Source organism: Drosophila subobscura, chromosome A (assembly GCF_008121235.1).
Source record: "Drosophila subobscura isolate 14011-0131.10 chromosome A, UCBerk_Dsub_1.0, whole genome shotgun sequence".
NCBI classification, from domain to species: domain Eukaryota; kingdom Metazoa; phylum Arthropoda; class Insecta; order Diptera; family Drosophilidae; genus Drosophila; species Drosophila subobscura.
The window spans coordinates 1,528,153-1,548,485 of record NC_048530.1 but is presented as its reverse complement, the minus strand read 5'-3'; the positions used below and the strand labels follow the sequence as shown (position 1 = coordinate 1,548,485).

The following is a 20,333-nucleotide window of genomic DNA, read 5'->3' as shown; positions in this document are numbered from 1 at the left end:
CAAAGTGCTGAATGGGGAAAGGGGAGGTGATCCCAGACCGCAGACCCTGACTCCAAGCTCTTTTAAACGTTGCATAAAATCAATTTCCCAGCAAAACTTCAAGTCGCTTGGTTTTGATGATGAGGTAAAAGTGTTGCAAGTTTATGTTGAATGGCTATGGAAATGGCAGTCACAGCTGGCGCCCCCAAAGAATGTGTGGGGGAAGGAAAGGGCAGAGCCCCAGCTCTCCTGTCAAGAGGGTGGCGTTGGCGGCGGCTTCGACGTCAGTGGTGGCGGTGGCGGTGGCACATTTGGCGCCCAGTCGAGCCATGTCTTGCATATTTAAGTTGGCCCAAACGGCAGCCCTGGCCCCGGCCCTGGCCCTGTCCTCCCCCTCCATTGTCTTGTGGCTCCAACCCCCTGCCATGTTCATGGAGTTTCCGTTTTAGTTGTTTTCCATGTTACCTGAAGAGTACTGGGGATAGCACTGGGTATATGGGTATCCTGCCATCTGGGTATCCTGCCTTCATTAGCAGTCCTGACCCTACTTGGTCTCTCCCCTCGCCCCCTCCCTCTCTTGTTTGAATCTATATTTTCACATTGCATTCATTTCCGTTCACTTTCAATTCACTTCCTGTCTGTCTTTGCTGTCTGTCTGAATCCGTTTATTAATGAACACCCACTTGAAGGCGGGTCTTCACTTCATTCCGGTTGCTCCGCTGCCAACGCTCCTCAAGGAGCAACCAATTAGGAAAATGTTTATGTCTGTGTAGGAATATTTTGTGCTAATTTCCGTTTAATTGTTTAATATGTTGTTTGCATTTTCTATTAGAACCTCTTTCCGGCTGCTCATTGTTCTGGCAACTATTACAATTTTCTCTCTAGTCTTGAGATGAGTCGCCTGCACGGAAAGTGGAGGGTACTAATCGAGTTAATAGTCGATAATTAACTGCCAACGCTTGACAAGGGTCCATCTCCGCCTCCACCCCCATCTCACTACCAACAATTTTAGATGTGCTAAGGAGCCTGCATGTTTGGGGTCAGGGGAGTTGGGAAAAGAAAACGTTTCCCATAAGCGAATGGATCACATTTTTTATGATTAAATAAATATATATTCTATAATGGATAATTATTTAAAACTTAATTTAAAGTGTAAATATTTCAATCTTATGGGGAAAAATAAAAAGCCAAAGATGTACAGCGATTAAACCACTCGACAAAATCCAACTGTTTTTGTCATAAAGGATGGTTCCTGCCAACTTTTTTTTATATATTATGGTTTTTATCTGGTTTAGAGTCTGGTATTTTTTTTAAAGATTTTCTTTAGAGGTAGCGGTTTATTTTTTCACTTAACTTAAGTGTCTTAGATCTGATAGTAAAGAACTTTGTTTATCTGAAAAGCTTTGTGGATTTTTTAGATTTTGATGATCAATACCTGAAAGCAATTCTCATTGTGGGATTTCAGTTCCATACTTGAATGAAAGATGATAAATTGAAATAAACAAAACTTGATGGCATACTACAATTTTTGAGTATGTTAAATCCCACAAGGAGAGACCCCCTGGAAGGAGAGACTGGGACTGCCTTTTGGCAGCTGTTTATGTCTTACCAACATACTCCTCATTTACATACAACTCTACCCCTCTCTGTCTCTCACTTCTTCACTAATTTAAATCATTTTAATGGCCCAGTAGCCCAGCATACAGCGCCCAACTAATTCTCGCACAACTCCTAAGCCACGGTAAATCCCGAATGCCATAAATGTGGCGCTGGCTTAGCAAAGGGAGAACAGAAACCCGCACTTAACCAAACCAAAACCGCGAAACCATCTTTAGATGGTTTGCTCCTTTGCCTTGGAAGTTGGCAAACAGACAATGAAAACCGCAGGCTCCATCCAGGCTCCCTCTCAGCTCTACATTCATCCTTTGGATGCAGGAATTCAACTTTCAATTGTTCGCTTTCGCCTGTTCCTGTTTCGGTTACTTGTTTCAGTTTCTCCATCTCCGCTGCTACCTCACCATTCTCCATCTCCGTTTTTCCTTTGAAAGTCGTAATAGAATAAAGTTTGCACCATGGGAATTTCGACTGTTGTTTTCCAGCTCCCAACACGCGCTCTCTCCCACCTGACACCCCCCACAACCAACCCATTTAGACAGAAAAAAGTACATAGATCTTATTTTTTTTTTAGGTTAATCTGTGTGCTTCTTGGTAGCGTCTTTAGCTTGTTTCCAGCTTGTAATCCACTCATCCCCTGACTGACACTCCCGCACGGCAGCTCCTTAGGCCTTCCTCCATCTTCGTTTAGCAAAAGCTAATCCCAGGCAGGGCTCAAAATAATTCTGCTGTGCTTTGGGAGAGAGTTTAAGAGTGGTTTTTAGAGGTAGCCGAGAATTTGAGGGTTGCTTTAGATCATTAGATGATTTTGGAATATAGAGATATTACAGCTATATATGTACATATGTATGTACATTGCAGAAAGAGGTCTTGATATAGAAGTAGAGATATCTGGATGGATCCATAAATAGTTTTAAGACTTCGAAGAAAGATAGATCGACTTATAAACTCACAAAATAATATTTATAAACATTCAGGATAGTTATTTACTCTACCAAGGATGTAGAATATTTTTAAAGCTGCTCTCTTCAGTTTGGTCCATAAGTTTCGTGCGTAATGCAGCGGCGCCTCTCAGCCGTTTAAAGTAGCTTTCTTGCCTTTCTAAGAGCATACGTTAGTCGTTGCCTTAGCTCTCCTCCCCGTTTATGGTTTAAAATTCAACACTAAAACAGAGAAATTACTGGGATGGAGTACGAGTATCTGCTCACCTACTTACAATGCCAGCTGTCGGCTGTGTCGTCTGTGTCGCCTGTTGTGTTGTCTGGGGGAGTGTCTGCTTATTGCTTTTATTTATTCACTAGACATAACTCCAATCCCTCTCTCTCTCTCTCTCTCTCTCTTTTTCCCAAAAACACACACACACACCACCCCCTCCACCGTCACATCGAGTAGTCATGTTTTTGATTTGTTGTTGCCCGACGGCGTTTTAGCAGTCGCAGGTGTTGCGCCTGCCACTGTGTTTGGTGTTTATGACAAAAAAAAGTTTGAGTTTAATGCCAGTGCCGGCAAGTATGCAAAAATATGTGTATATAAAAATATGTGCCCCAACCACACACCCACGCCGTCTGTGGGGCATAAAAAACGTTGCCCGAAAGTAGGCAACACAACATTTTTATTTGGCCATAATGTTTTTGAATAGCCGTTACAGTACGGGGTAGCATATTGAACATGTGCGGGTATTCTGGTGCCATTGGAAATACACACATATGTATACAGATATGTAAGGGAATTAATTTGCCAATGAGCAAAATATATGCATTCGAAAATTGTTCGTAAAACTGTTTTCTTTTTGTTTAACTGTTTGTTACTTCCCATAAATTGTGGATATACATAAGTCTAATAATTAATATATAACATACATACATAACTCAAATAGATATTCTAAAGTATATTTACCTCATAGAAAGCTTCCAGACAATATAACAAGTCAGATCTCTGGTGTATTGTAACCCTGAATATAATTCCGAAATCTGTCCTGGATAATCCATTTTTCTTATAAATTTGATGGGAAATACATAGTTTTTGCACACTAATCAATAAAGAATTTAGTGAAATCATTTCCTTAATAGCTTATTGTTTCATTTTATAAGGATAAAAAACGAAATATTCTTCCCTCCCATTGCAGATATCCTAGTCCCAAGCAGAGGTATCTTCTAGTTGCATTCTCTCTAGACCACATCGTTTTTTCATGTATTTATATGTTTTTTCTGCTTGCGGGCGGTGCACAGTACGGCAGTAAAACAGAAGCACAAAACCGAATGGAAATGAAAATGCCAATGAAGGAGGGTTAAACGATAAGGCAAAAGGCAGGGTGGAATGATGGGGCGGGGAAGGCAGGATTGTCAATCAATATGGCGACCAGTCATTGATGGGATTTTGATTTGCTTGTCCCTGCCATCCGCCCGTTTTGCCAGTGATTAGGATGCCACCGCCGTTCGGTGTACCACCGCTGGGGCCATAAAACTAATCAAGTTTAAATGCGATGTTTCCCCATAAATGTTAAGCTGCTTAAATGGACCATGCCCCATGCAACACACACACACACACACACACACACACATGAGGGCCACCCACAGGAGAACTAATTAAGTAATTACTTTTCGCTCATTAAAGGCAAACGGAAAAGAAATTCAACTTCAATTTGACTTGACTGGATGCTGTCTCCTTGGTCCCAGTCCCCTGTCCATCAGCCTCGCACTTCAGCCCTTTGCCATGCCCAGAAGTTTTGGGTTTTGATGCACAAGTTTTTGCTCATGTATCGATTCAGTCGATGTCGCTTAAATATTAATGATGAAACGAAACGAAAGTACCACCAAAAACTACTAGTACATTCGAGTATACATATATACACCTATATACACATATATGTATACATATGTACATATATGTATGTACATGTACATATGTCGCAGCAGTTCCAACACATTTCATAAGCCACCAATGGGATGGACAAGTTTTGCGCAGAGTGTCACAGAGAGAATGGGTGAGGAGCGACTGCGGCATGAGCTACATTCAAAGCTCAGGCAGGTTCATCCTTTACTGCCCAGCCACGCTGGAAGAGAGCAAGAAACCTCTAAATGGGTAAAGAAACTTCTGGGTTTGCAAGCAAGATCGGTTTCCTTGATCGGATCAATCCCTGCACAAACAACAACAAAAAACTAATCGAAAGCTCCCTCTCCGTTCGCTCTCTATATTAAAACCAAACGTACTCCAATGTACTAATGGTGACCGTACCACGAGAAAACCTCAAAAAGCAAACAGAACAAAAACGAGAAGCAGCTGGAAAGGGGGGGGTAGCCACTGCAAATTAATTTCTTCATTGTGGCTGTAATAATGATCCAATCGGATCCCAATTTGGTGATCTGATAGATATAATCTTTCCCTATGGAATGGCGTTTTTAGTTTTCTGTTATCTTCAAAATTGTAGATTTGGGAGGTTTTCGCCCTTTTGCGGGGGAAGAAGGGGGCGGGGCTCATTTTTGAAATACACTGGTTTCAGTGTGAGCATACAGCAGTCTGGTGCCAAAATTTGGTGGCTCTAGCTCTTATAGTCTCTGAGAACCAGGCGATCAACAAGACGGACAGACAGACATGGCTCTATCGACTCGTCTATTGATGCTGATCAAGAACATATATACTTTATGGGGTCGGAAACGTTTCCTTCTGTGCGTTACATACAACCGTTATTCGCACAAATACAATATACCCCATTTACTCATCGAGTACCGGGTATAACAATTGTCGAATCTGTAAAGTAACCAACCTTAGAAAGCGATTCGGGTGCACTCATTTTGATTATTGATATATTTGTTGGGTTAATTTATTCCTAGTGTGGGGGAAATTATCTTGGGTGTGGATCGCAAGAAGTACGCCTGGAATGCGTACAAGTTTGGCAATCTCGAAATTTTAATATGCGAACGGAATGTTGGTCTGGTATGTAGATATGTCGGTATTTTATTATGGGATTATTCTTTATTGTTTATGATAAATGTGCAATGTAAATATAAGAAGTGTGTAAGGACGAACAATTCTACAAATCTTAAAAAAAACAGCCATTAAAACCACTGTGGATCAATTTACTTTTATTGGGGTGGGTTGGGTACGTGTGGATCGGACATTGCAATTGTTTTGGAATATTTAATATGCATACATATATGCACATATATACATTTGTCTGTATTGACTTGTTAGTAATTTTCCATTTGTTTCGCTTGTTTTTCCATCCTTTACGATTTCTTTTAGGTCTCTCCTTTTTTAACATGCTTTCCTCCTCCCTGAAGAGGACTTCATCATCAGATAACCGTGCCATTTTCGCCATTGTTGCTAAACCGGAGGGTTCCAGATCTTGACTGTTACTGGGAGTGGCATGTCTCCTTAAAGTACCCGAAGATTTGATATGTTCAAGAGGGTGTTGAGTTTGAGCAACGTGTTTTCCAAAACTTCCATCATAACTTGCAGTTCATCAGCTGTCATAAGTTGAAGCAATTCGGAATCGAGGCGTCTACGTTGAAGGAGAGCCTCATTTATTTCGTTATGCTTAAGTCCATTCTGCCGTTTTTCGTAGTGACTGGCACATTATGTTGCAATGCTATATGCATCACAGTCTGTAGCTCATGCGATGTCAAATCATCCAAGTTGCTGTCCCACAACTGGCTGCAGTCACCAAGTGTATCAACATAGATACTTATATCGGGGGGCTGAAGGTAGTGCATCAGCTGGATTTTTCCCAGTACTTTTGTGATTATCCGCAATAGATCATCCTCTTCATAGGGCTCTGTCTCAACAACTGCTTTTTGAGTTGGTGTCATGGCGTCCAATTTCAAACGAACCGCTTCATAAGCCGTCGCCTTTACGTTCGCCATGCGTTCTTCATAATCAGGTATAATTTCCACGAACTTTTCGAAGGTCCTCTGTGTCGCTCTGCGGACCGATGGGCAAACGGTGAAGCAGGACATTGCGTTCTGCAGCATTCGGTGTAACTTTGTCAGCAACCAGTCCCAGCCCTTAAACTGCTCGCCCGCCAGCATCTTCTCCAGTATGTCCCAATCCAAGGGCTCATAATGGAAGTCATAATCTGGATTTTCTCCAAAATGCATCCGCACAACAACGTCGAGCCTTGATCAGGGTCTGGCTGTATGTGCGCTCGCTCGATCTTCAGATTTGAAGGCATCAGGATAGCCTTTATGCTGAGTTGATCAAGTCCACACACAAGGCCACACCTTTTCAATGAACCAGTCATCCGTCACATCCGCACGGGCGAAGTTCGAAGCCATGCGAAGCCATCGATAGGCTGACCACCATGGAAGCACGGATCACCAACCCCGAAACCATGGAACACCATCCTTCGAGATCTCTCAGGTCCACCGAGACCAATTACAGAACTTGTGGGCAAAGGTGGATGCGGAGTTTGAGGCCTGTGCGGTGGCAATGATGGGCGAGGCTCCGGTAGACCAAAACAACTACAAGATATGTACGCCGAGTGCTATGAGGCCTATGAGCAATGCATAGCTGACCTTATTGCCCAAATTGACCGCCCAGAAGGCCCAGGGCGGCTGTCGGCTGCCCCCCTGTGATATTGAAGTTTTCGCAGGGAAGGCTTTCCGAGGCTGTCTCCAGTAGAGAAGCTGTGCCATCTCACCACTAAGACCCGTGGCGATCCGAAAGCCATAGTCGAGAAGTCCCCACTCACCAACGACGGTTTCGAGGCAGCATGGTCAGGCAGAGGCAGAGGCCGCACAATGCAGAAGCAGAGTGTGAATGAGAGAATGTGAAAAAAACAACAAAAGCAGCTGGACAGGGTGGGTTTAGCCACTGCAAATTAATTTCTTCATTGTGGCTGTAATAATGATCCTATCTGATCCCAATTCGGTGATCTGATAGATATGGTCATTCCCTACGGAATGGCGTTTTTAGTTTTTTGCTATCTTCAAAATTGTAGATTTGGGAGGTTTTCGCCCTTTTGCGGAGGCGGAAGGGGGCGTGGCTCATTTTTGAAATACACTTGTAACAGTGTGAGCACACAGAAGTATGGATGCAAAATTTGGTGGCTCTAGCTTTTATGGTCTCTGAGATCCAGGCGCTCAACAGGACGGACGGACGGACGGACGGACGGACGGACAGACGGACGGACAGACAGACATGGCTCTATCGACTCGGCTATTGTTGCTGATCAAGAATATATATACTTTATGGGGTCGGAAATGCTTCCTTCCGTGCGTTACATACAATCGTTATTCGCACAAATACAATATACCCTATTTACTCTCCGAGTACCGGGGATAAAAAGAAGGGAAAAAAAATGTAAGAAAAATATCAGGCACCATAATTAACTTGCTCATAACGCGGCGGCAACAAAAGACGACAACGTAAAAGGATATTCGAGTACGATGGCGCGGGGTTAGCGACAAGGACGAGGGCGTGCAGACGCCAGATGCTGCCCCGTCGCTGCCGGTGGCAAAAAAACACAAAAGGGGCAGCATGGCGTGCGTAATGGGCGTGCCACTAACATTGGATAATTTTTAGATCTTTTTTTTTGTTGCAGGGTATATTGTGTTCGTGATGTGTTTCAAAGTTGTCTTAGGGCCTAAATTGTTGTTTTTGTTGAATTCTTGGGGATTATCTTCTATAGTTTTCACTTGTGCATCCAGCTGAGCAAGTAACTCTTCCTTTATTTTCATTATTATCCAATGTGTCTGTAGATGTGTCGGATTCCGAGAGCTAACTGCTTACAATTACAATAAATATTATAACCTTTTTATTTAATTTTCAAAGTGAAACTTCGCCTCAAATGTATAAGAATCTGGGAACTCGGGTATCCTTTAGTCGGAATAAACCCGCAAATCACCATTACACTTTTGATTCCTGTATTTTGGCGGCAGACACTGCTGAAAAAGCCGTGCAGTGAAGTGCTTTAAAAAGATAAAAGCCATTTATCACGCATGCACACTCCACAAGGAGGTGGAAGCATGGAGATGGCATGATGGGGCGAGGGCCTTCCCCCACAGACAGGTGCACGAAGAGAGAAAATATTCGGGAGCCAACAGCATTCTCATTGAACAGAGTAATCCTCTCAAGGAACGCTTCAAATCAAATGGGATTCCACACAGACCACACATTGAATGCCCTTTAAACCATGAAAAATGTTTAAATCTGCAAAGAATGATTCAAGATATTAAATATTTAGATTCAGATCTTTTTTGACTGACAAAATTAAAAATTGTTACATAAATATGAACACATTTTGGTTCATTCAACACCTGGCGCCGTACCCTGCTCTCGCACATCCTCTGTATGAGTGTGTACACACCTCTACGCCAATTTTCGTGCACCTCAAATTATAGCGTAGTCAAAGAATTATTAAGCCAAGACATCGTTGTTTTTTTGTGTGGGCAGAAAAAAGCCTGTGGAATCAGATTCCATCGAGCCCACCACAGCATGGGTGTTAAGCCGATCAACAGCCATTAGGTTTTGTCTCTCCCCGACCACAATACAAGACCCCTCCACACAAACACATACACCCAGAGAAATGTGTTAGAGAAGAAGAGCCCAAAATGTTGGGAATATTTTGCTACATTTTCATCCAAATCAGCCTTTAATTTATAATCGTTGTTCTCAGTAAAAATGTATGAATTATTTAAAGTGTAGGCAGCTTTGAACCTTAAAATACACTCCCAATCAGACGAATAGACTCACGAGTTTTCAAAGAGAAAAAAAGTTTCTAAAAATCCAGCAACGAATGATAGTGGAGCAAATTAATTTTTCCATTAATCAAGATTCTTTTCCTTATTTAAAAAGTAAAGAATTCGACTTCTAAGTGGAAAGGTTTTTTTTTATGAATTATTTTGTGTAAATACCCACAAAAAAAGGCCCGTTTTAGCGATCACTCGAATAGACTCAATGATGAATTTTTAGCAAAATCTTTCAAAAGCTTTGTAATAAATATTTTTTTTATGATGTTTGGAGCTTAACTAATAATGTTTGTGGACAATTTTTTTGGAATTGCTCGGTAATGTCCTTCAGGACATTAAAATTAAGGGGATTTCGAAGGGTTCAATTAAAGCTCGCTGCAGGCCTGTCTGATACAATTATGTAATGGTTTAACTTCTTAAAATTATTGACGACTCATATCCTTTACGTAAAAGCTATCCCCATGCGATCCCTGTAAAATTCTGATCAGGAGAGAAAAAAAACTTCCAAATTAGGTGAAAATTTGAATCTTTCTTCCACTTCTTTATCAATTTACCGTTATATTTCGTGCGAGTATTCTGGTGAAACTAGCACTACCATTTGACAAAAATGTTAAAGAATCTCACCAAAGGACTTTTAGAGTAGCTTTCCTACTGATTTACTCAACATCGACGAAACAAATCGGGTGTCAAGTGCGCCATAAAAACAAATGGAACCCAACACCAGTACGGTCCTCTCAGGACTATTGTAACGAGTCAAAAAATGTTTTTTTTTTCTTAGATCATGAAAGAATAATTAAATCGACCTATTCATTTCAAATTAAAACTTTTTTTATAAAAAAAAAAACGGATCCAAAAAATTCGGTTTCCGGCGTCATGACACGCGCGACAACAATGCAAGAATCCTTTCGAGACCCAATAAGAGGATAACTTTTGTCTCCTTTCAATAATACCAAAATGATAATAACATTTTTGTCAAATGGTAGTGCTAGTTTCACCAGAATACTCGCACGAAATATAACGGTAAATTGATAAAGAAGTGGAAGAAAGATTCAAATTTTCACCTAATTTGGAAGTTTTTTTTCTCTCCTGATCAGAATTTTACAGGGATCGCATGGGGATAGCTTTTACGTAAAGGATATGAGTCCTGTCAATAATTTTAAGAAGTTAAACCATTACATAATTGTATCAGACAGGCCTGCAGCGAGCTTTAATTGAACCCTTCGAAATCCCTTAATTTTTAATGTCCTGAAGGACATTACCGAGCAATTCCAAAAAAATTGTCCACAAACATTATTAGTTAAGCTCCAAACATCATAAAAAAAATATTTATTACAAAGCTTTTGAAAGATTTTGCTAAAAATTCATCATTGAGTCTATTCGAGTGATCGCTAAAACGGGCCTTTTTTTGTGGGTATTTACACAAAATAATTCATAAAAAAAAACCTTTCCACTTAGAAGTCGAATTCTTTACTTTTTAAATAAGGAAAAGAATCTTGATTAATGGAAAAATTAATTTGCTCCACTATCATTCGTTGCTGGATTTTTAGAAACTTTTTTTCTCTTTGAAAACTCGTGAGTCTATTCGTCTGATTGGGAGTGTATGATAACTATGACTGCAACATGAAGGATATATTTTCAAGGTATATATATAAGGGGAATAATTTTGTATTGAATTATTGGCCTGAAATGTGGTAATATATCTCTCTTAACTAACGGTCATATCATGCATATAATTTCCGGCCTAGAAGCATGCAACAGTGTTTCCCGTTTATTCTGCCCTTTTGGCAGTTTTCGCTGGGCAGTTTTCTCGAGCACTTTTCAGCTTTTGGTTTTTCAATGCACGTAGGAAAAGTTAGCCAAAGCCATAAAGCAGTTTTTTGTGTGTGTTTTTTTTTTGCTGCTGCTAGTCCTATTTTTTGCTGGCAATTCAATTTGTAGCAATTTTGCTATCTTGAATGGGTTTGCGGCTCGGCTCGGCTCGGCTCGCTTGTGTATCATAAATAAGCAAAACGAAAAAGAGACCAGTGTGGGTCGCCACTACGTCTAAAATACACCCGGTCTAGATAGACCCTGATCGAACGACATCAAGATATTATTCTTTTGTGGCCCGACTTGACAGGATTTTTGGAGTAGAAAATAAACTTAATTTATGCGGTGTTCCTTTATCTTTCAAGGACATCCTGGTACTCAAAGCCCAGGTGTTCACAGAGCCAAATGACACATGAACCTAAATTTCTGTTCGTTCATTACTATGCCTATAAAAATGATCCCATTTCTTCGTGCTTCTGCATTCTGTTAGTTACGATAATTCTGTATGATTGTGCGTACCATCGAAACAATTCTTTTGGAAGCCATAGCCTTTTGCCAGACACACGTTTCCTTTCATCAGAAGAACTAAAAGTAGTGAAAGAAAATGTTTGCCTTAGACTGAATTTTAGACAACCGTGTACGGGATGGATTGCTGCGACGCGACGTTCGTTTTTATCGCATTCGCGTGTCTGACGTGCATGCCTCAATGAGGCGGCATACACCACGCCCCTGTCGCACTACCACAACCCCACAACCCCACAAACACACACACACACACACATACTCACACAGAGAGAGCAAGAGCACGCAACAACAAAAAAGGCTGAAAATTGCGGGTAGAAATGTGGAGTACTGGGTTAATATGTCTATAACTTTTACATGGCCAATTGACGCTGCTAATATGCTCAACCACCCCTCCCCACCCATGCACGAGTAGGGCACCACCCATTGTTGCAACAACTTTCGCAGCCCTTTTGCCCAGAAACGATGTAACAAACAAAAAACATTTTATTGCTGTGGCAATAGTTCAGGAGAATTTAAATTCTAATCACCAAGAATTTTTGAGATTCAAATATTAAACGTGCCAGTTGAAACACTCTTATGAGATTGTTCTCTATCGTTGACTGATTACCAACTATAAAAGTTGTGACGCTTTGGAACGTAAGACCAGGTCATTCATTGGCTTGAATCTTGAAAACTTAACATGGAGTTTTGTCACTTTTTCCACCGAATATAAGACTACTTTATTACATACTATTAAAATATAATATATTTTTAAGATTTTAGTTTAATATTTAGCTTATGTGCATAAAAGGCAAATATAATTGCTTAAGGTTGTTCCAATTTAAGATTGGAAATTTTACAATAATCATGAATCAATTGTTGCATGTGCCACAGTGACCGTCACGTGTAAACGTTTAATGGTCAAATGTATAGCAATGGGGCTAGGCTGGGCTGTCTGTCATTCATGAATTAGCGTCTGTCCTGCAATTAGTGGGGGGTGTGTTGGGGGGTAATACACAGGAAACAGGGCTATGGCTAGAGCATTCATGGGTAATGGGTTCTGCCGCTCTCTCTCTCTACAAGAGCCGTCAGTTTCTTTCACTCTAGTTTCACCTTGGCTTACCGCATTCCCTGATACCATTTCTCTCCGACATTTCTTTGGTTGCACTTGTTGTCACCACCCGTGCTGCACATCCCTCCTTTGTCTCTTTTCTTATTGGATTATGCGCTTTCTCTTTCACACATTTCCGCATTTTCCGCAAACTGGAAAAGGCCAATGGACAGCAGCAAAAGCGGAAAAACCAGACGCAGCAAAAATTCGAATCAACAGACAAAATCGCTGGAGAGATGCGAATAGAAGAAACAAAAACAAAAAAAAACCAAGAAAAAAAATAACAGAAAAAAAGCCGGTCAAGCGAGCTCTGGGCTATGTGGCTCTGAAATAGTTAAGTTCCCAATTGGATTTCCATCAGACAGCAGCAACATCGTTGTTTTAATTAATTTGCATTTGTTGTTGCTAGACGCTGATCGATTTAATTGGCAGTCCTCCTAATTGAAGTTGATTGAACCGTTCCTGTGCGTTGGCTGATTCATGGATACAAGAGTGAGAGAGGGTTCAGGCAATTGTGAAGGGACCAGCGACATGTGGAGAAAGACACAGATAGAGAGAGAGAGAGAAGAAAAGAGAGCTGGCAGAAAACGTGTCCTTCTTCTTGTCCTTACCACATCCGAATCGACGTAGAATTATCCAAAACTCTACTACTTCGATGGACTTCTTCTTCCAAGGATAAGCAACTGCAAATACTCAAAACCCATACTTATGTAATCCATTTTTGATGATTAGAATCGAGTAAAAGCTGTAGCTGCACCTTTTGTTAATAAACCTTGAATGCAGCATCTTCCTTTTTATACGCATGCGTCAAATGCTTAAATCTCTCTGTCTCTCTCCGCTCTGTAGCCCACACACTTCCTCTTGCGCTCTCTTTCTTTCTGTGTCTCGTCTCCTTGGCGCTCTTTCTCTCTTTCTGTGTCTCCTTGGCACTCTCTCTCTCCCTCTATTTTTCTGTCTCCTTGGCGCTCGCCATTGAGTTTCTTTTGTGCGCTAAAAAGACTCTGGAAGTGCACGGCGCCAGCAGCAGCGTCAGCCTGGAAGATCACAGTGGTCTAGAAATGCACAGAAAGTGTAATGTCTTTATGTTGCATTTCCTGGACATTAATAATAATAAAGTTATCATAAGCAATTATTTCACGTCTGGAACAAATGCAAATCCTAGTTAAAAATACAGAATAATGAAAATGGTGGATGTTCCAGTCGTCTAGACAGAAATTCAAAGCTGTTTACAGCTAAACTTATGTAAATTCAAGGCTATCTTCTTTATCTTGACCTCTCTTCTTTTTTTTATGTTTCAATCAACTAAAATTTTATAAACTCTCCTAAACATTTCTTTAATTGAATAAGTACAAAACCGTGAGGTTTAAAAATGTTCAGTTATTCTAATAGATTTCCATTAAATAAAATCCATTCAATCTAATATTTTCTCAAAAGGCACTGTGACACCACTGTTCCCCACTGGTAGCGACAGCGACCTCGGCCTCGCCATGTGCCGGCCCCTCTTTGGGGGCCTCGTCGTCGTTGTCGGCGTCGCCGCTGCGTCAGTCCTCAGCAAACTTTCGATGCGAACGCGCGCCCCATCTTCAACGGTCGCCATCGTAGTCATCGCCGTCGCCGCTGTCGCAGTCGCAGTCGTCGGTCTTTGTGGAGGTGCACAAAACGCCTCGTCTCGATTCGCCTCGCGGTGTGTCTCGTGAGTGTTTGGCCCCTCCGATAAACGCGATCCATGAAAGGTGTGACCGTTGCCCTGCGATTCGTCCCCACACTCCCGAGAGAGTCAGAGTGATTCATTCGAAATTGACCAAAAACTCGAACAGATTTTGTTACTGCTTCTGCTTGTACTGCTGTTTCTTGGTTTTTTCTTTTTATGATCTACTGGTTGTTCTGCTTCCATGATCTTCTTGTTGTGCCTCTGCCTTCTCTCTCTCTCTCTATGTATTCGTAACGTGCTTGTAATTGTGCTGTAACCCTGGCAAATGATTAACGGTAAACTAAGCAAGACGACAGATCTTTTGACGAAGCTCTTGATACTCTATTAGATCTTATAAGCAATTCCATAGCAGACATATGTAGTCTTTTGATTTGGTTTTGCAAGACAGATGAATCTAAAGTCTTCTATGGATTATCGTTTACTTGCGATTGTTATGCCGATCTAAACGAATGTATTAAGGCTGCTTAACGGCTCCCTTTTTTCTTTCTTTTCTTTATCAATTGTGAATACCCTCTTTAAGGGTATGATGTGACCATGATGACTCTGACAATAAAAAAAGCATTTTTGCTTTTGAAAAACGACCCAACAAAACGTTAAAGCTGAAAACAGCAAACGACAAACAAATGAAATTGCAATTTATGTAATCCTTTTTTTGTTTTTTGTGTGTGCTGTTTGTAGGGTCATTGGCGTTAAATTAAACAAGCAAAAACAACAACAACAAAAAGAAAAGCAAAACAGAAACAAATTAAAAAGAAAAAGTGTTGATGAATGGAATGGCTGTTGCTCCAATTGATGATCTAAAAGATCTGGGATTTTTCTGGAGGGAGAATTCAGCGGAAACCATTCCCGTGGGGGATAAATTAATCATGCAAAATGATCTGCATAGTTTGAGAAGAGGAAGCGTAGAACGACAGATTCCCTCCTCGGTAGCTTCTGGTGTTTTCTAAGCTTAAGTATTTCGGAATATGAAATGATTGATTGGTGGATTTTATGATGAGGATGAGCATATTTCAGTGTCTTAGCAACCATTTTTCCAATGAAAATAATAATCCAAAAATGTATCTAATCTAATCTCCTTCTCCTTAGGCTTTTATTTTTTGTATTCTTCCTGCTTCCTCTCTTTGATCCGCCTATTCTTAATGTCAGCCAGAGGCAGACGAAGTCTCAAATTATTCATATTGTATATGGTACAGATTGTAAATATATGTATATCCATACAAATATATCGTCTGATGAATTAAGCAAGGCAAAGCAAAGCCACACGCGTCGCGTATCGAGAAATTGTTTAGTTTTTGCATTTTGTTTCCAGTGTCTGTGCATTATTAAGTGAAAAAGTTCTGTTTCAACAATTACAGCAAAGCGGGAAAGCGGAAAAGCGGAAAGCGAGTGAAATAAAGCCATGAAAACAACAAATAAATAAATAAATACATATGTACAAGAGCCCACAAGTTCTTGAAATCGGCTGCCCGGCGTCTCCCCATGTGTGTGGGCGTCGTCTGCTCTGGGGTCTACATATCTTCCATGCATTTGTGTACAATGTATACACATGTCTATATATGGTGTATACATATACATATCTTCTGATTAGTTTAATTAAAGCGTATTTCAATTGCCGCAGTGCCGCAGTGCTGCGCAGTTGTTGTTGTTGCACAACATTTCCTGCCGCATTTTGAGCAAAAAACAGTAAAAAAAAAAGGAGAAACGATCCCGCAAGATGACAACCACCAGCCTTGGAAGACATATACTGGAAAAGTTCTTTCCATTTCGGTGAGTGTCTTTGAGAGGCGTCAGGAGGGAGGACCTCTTGTATGCATCCGTCGCTTCAAATGTGAAATACCAAAATGCCAAAAATAAATATGGGTCAGGCAAGCGTCTACAATACTCTTTTACTCCCCCTCCAACCAGGCAACAAATTTTTGCCAAGTGCCTGGTTTGCTATTTTCGGTTTTTGTAGGGGCCATAAATACATACAACAAATGAAGTTGCAGAAAAAAAACACTAAGAACAAAACAAAGTCTGAAAGTAATAAGAAGCCATAAATAACATTTAGAAATCAACCAAAATTCAAATTGGAATAATAGAGAATATATTGAGGAGTTTCGCTATCGGAGCAAATTAATTGGGATCTAAGTTTAAATACTCATTAAATATTACTCCGCAAGTCTTAGGATACATTTACATAGATCTTTATAACATGTATATATGTACATATGTACATATGTATGTACCTCAACAACCAGATATACTGCTATTGAAAGGGTAGTTCCATTGGGTGAGCAATCTTCGCACTTTTGTGTCACTTTGTATGCGAATGGACAGGAAATGCAGACAGGCGCTCAACTAGAGCAACGATCGATCGTGATCGCAGAAAGAAATAGAGAGAGATTGAGACAGAGACAGAGACAGAAAGAAGAAGGAAGCGCCTCAACTCGGATAATTGACAAAGATGAATGGAGGATGATTACAGGAACCGGAATGTTGCCTGTTCCATCGATTCTTGTCCACATTTTGAACATAAATTTGACTTAGATGGAGTATGAATAGGAATTTGCTTAGGGAATGTTCCTATTATTGGATCGGTCCAAATTATTTAAACTATGAAATGATCTATGAAGGATCTATTACATATGTATATATCATATCTTTAGGGAGGTGCACAAAAAAGAAATCAAGAAATACATATGGACACACTCTCGATATTTGGATCCACTGTGGAGAGGTGATTGTGTTTTGTGTCGCTGATGATCTCACATTCTCCTTCTTCTCCCTCCACTTTTCAGTCTCTTCTTTCTCTGTCTCTCTCTTTGTTTTCGCTCTCTTTTGGTTTCTTTGCCTTTTGTTTACTTTCGCTTGCAGCTGTTTTTGGGGGGCAAACACGAAAAAAAATAAACACTTTGGGGTCGACCAAGCTGGTCGCAGCTGTTTCTCCTCTATTTCGCTTGAACGTTTTCTCTGATTCCTGCTTTTTGTCCCCTCCCAATCTAACTCTTATGAATCGCGAGAATCTTGGCCCCTCTGTCCGTCGGCAATCCTTTGGCCCTAATAAACATATTTTCTCATTTGCAAAACTCTCGTTTTCCCTGCCCCCTCCCCAAAGCGCTTTTATCGCATGGCTATAATTGTCTTCATAACAATAACACTTTTGACATTAACAACAATAAGGAAAGCGGGGAAAATGGGGTAAGCGGAGGACAGCTGGAGGGGAAAACAGGCAGCGAGAAAATGGCCCAGAGCATTATGGCAACAACAATTTCATAATTTTCCACAATAAAAAGTGTTTTTGTTGATTAAATGGCGCAGAAGAGTGGAAAAGTGGAAATGCGGCATGATGGTCGGGGAGTACATATATTGAGGCATGTGGCAGAGGGTGCTAATTTGCCATTTTTTGGAAAATGAATAATAAAAAAAGGGAAAACTTTTGCTCACTTTTCCTCAGCTTTACTCCCCCTTTCCGAAAGTGTCAGGAAATTTCCCCCTTTGTTTGGTCGTTTCTTTGCTTTTCTGGTGTGAAAAGCCAAAAATGGAATTGCCCATAATTTTATTGCTTTCGTTTAATGTTTCGTTGGCGTTGCCGGATGGTGACGAGTGTGATGCACTTCGTGACACGAATCCTTGGCGAATCCTATTTAATTCTTTGCCATTAAAAAAAAAGAAAATCTGTTCGCTTATTGGAAATTTTTTACACCGAATAAGTAGGGAAATTGTCAACCGAAAATGTATTTTAATGGATTTCCCTTTTAATATCATCTAGGACTATCCCAGGCTTAGCTTTTACTTCGATGGCTTGTCCCATGTGGGATCGCTTGGACAAGTACTCCACAAAAAATTTAGTGGAACGCTTTGATCATGTCCATTCCTGGCGGCCAATTCTTTGAAATGTCAGAGAGAGAAAGTTTCGCGCTTTTGAGGCAACTTTTATTCAATCTGTGGAAATGCATTTGCCATAAAAAAAAAATCCATGCAACATGTGTGTTTGTGTGTGTGTCGTCATTGAGATACAATGTTGCATGTGGCTGCAGATGTTGGGCAACTTTTAGACTGACATTCTGTTTGATCATCATTCCATTGAATTGATTCATCATCCCGTCATGCCGTTCATCATTTTCGGACTGGGTTTCCTTATCATTATTTTCTTTGGTCAACGTTCGCATGGTCTCTGGGAAAAACTGTTGGTGAGGAAAACTGTTGCCGTCTTTTGGCTAAGATTATTAGTTTATTTGCTTTGTCTTACACATGAGTGTATGTATCTTCCTCTTCCTGTATCTCTGCTTTCCTCACTCACTTTTCGCTTTAGCAATCCCTCGCCCATGGCTCTGGGTCTCTTTTTGGTTCCTGGTGAAACTTTCGCTTGGAAATGTATTAATTTATCCTAGGGGAGCAATAGTTCGATGGCCCCAACCCCCCAGACTGGCATCCCCAGGTCAGCACTTGCTCCTCCTGTCCACCGCGGGTCCCTTCAGATTCGTTCTCTTGTTTCTCTTTCAACTTAAAATGAAGTAAAGATACTTTGTTTGTTGTTGTTGTTTTCCCTACTTCTACAGTGTACGTATGGATGGTGGAGGGGAGGAGTGTCCACAAGGACAGTAGCATTATTTAATTACAGGACTACAGTTGTCCTGGACGTTGCTGCTGTTGTTGTATTTTTTTTTTGGGGCTTGTTTTTGCTCTGCGAAGTCGTTAAAATATATACAAGCTGCTTTACCCTACCCCCCCCCCCTCACCACCCCGCAAGAAAAAATGTTCACCCGCAGAGGGGAAAATTAGAAGCGAGGGAAAGCTCGAAAAAGTCCTGCCAATTGCTTGACCCCATCAATGGCCTCTGGGAACCTCAAAACAATTTTTGGAACATTTTCACGAAAAACTTTTTAATTATTTTAAGCAAGCGTTGTTGTTGTTGTGTTTGTAGTTGGAGAATTTCAATTAATGTCATTGCTTTTCCTTTTACTTCTCTTTTCAGGTGAGTTTTTTTATCGTTCCATCGGTATTCCTTTCTCAAGTGGATTGACATTAATAAAATCCATGGAAGAAAATACAATCCGACGATTGCAGCTTGATTGCAGTTAAAGTTACACACTTCGACTACACTGGTGCGTCTATCGAACTTTAGTCGAAAGAGTTTGAGCAATCGATAATCATGAATGAACTGCTGATTGTACGTAAGTGATTGATTAAAATTGTGTATCTTTTAAGTTATCAGTGTTCTCGATTAAAGTGAACTAAGTGAAAGTGAGAAACAAATCTAAATAAATCAAAAATCTATCAAAAAAGATCAAATATATATTAATAGTCTATGAAAGTCTTTTGGATATTTCCCCATCGTTCTTATGCTTCCACTGCATTTTCTGTTCACTCGCCTGCCACAACTTCAGAATTGTAAGACACACTGTGTTTTCATGTACACATGTCCATGCTGCATGCATCATCTTGGATGACAACGGCAGTTGGATTTTTGGATTTTCCTCTAGACTTGCCGCGAGATATACACACAGGAATTTTCCTTATTTCTTTTGTTGCTTTCCAAACATTTCCTCGTTTCTCGGTTCTCCGATTTGACAGTTTGTTTACACAATACGAGACTATGCTCCACAGTGTTGGAGTGGCCCAGTGTGGGCAGTGGAGTCTCCACTGCGTCTGGCAGCTCCTCCATGCGGCATACGAGATGCGGGCATGGTGGGTGGTTGGCCCTTGTCATCGCTGGACGGTGCGGGAGAGCTGCCTGCCCAATTATGTCAGAAAAAGGCAAACTCAAGTGCAGATGTGAACTTTGGTCTGGAATCTCCACAAACCACAAGTCAGTGACGGGATAGAGAATGAAAGAGGGTTACAATATCTCCAGTTCTGTATCTCCCATTGAAATTATTTAATTTTCAATTTGATTTAATTGAATTAAAGTGGTTTACCTTCCTTCTATTCGACA

At 40.7% G+C, this 20,333-nt stretch overlaps 1 protein-coding gene across 3 annotated transcripts in view; it reads left to right on the top strand.

Annotated features, from left to right (window-relative positions):
• LOC117903463 (protein sprint) overlaps positions 1-20,333 on the top strand; it is a 130,602-nt gene that overhangs the window by 38,135 nt on the left and 72,134 nt on the right. The window contains exon 1 of one of the 3 annotated variants that reach the window (XM_034815506.1): positions 15,834-16,183. The exons of the other annotated variants lie outside the window; for them this stretch is intronic. Coding sequence (XP_034671397.1) covers positions 16,131-16,183 — 53 coding nt within the window. The 5' untranslated portion in view covers positions 15,834-16,130. Of the gene's footprint in view, positions 1-15,833; positions 16,184-20,333 lie in introns of those variants that run through there. 3 annotated transcript variants of the gene reach the window in all.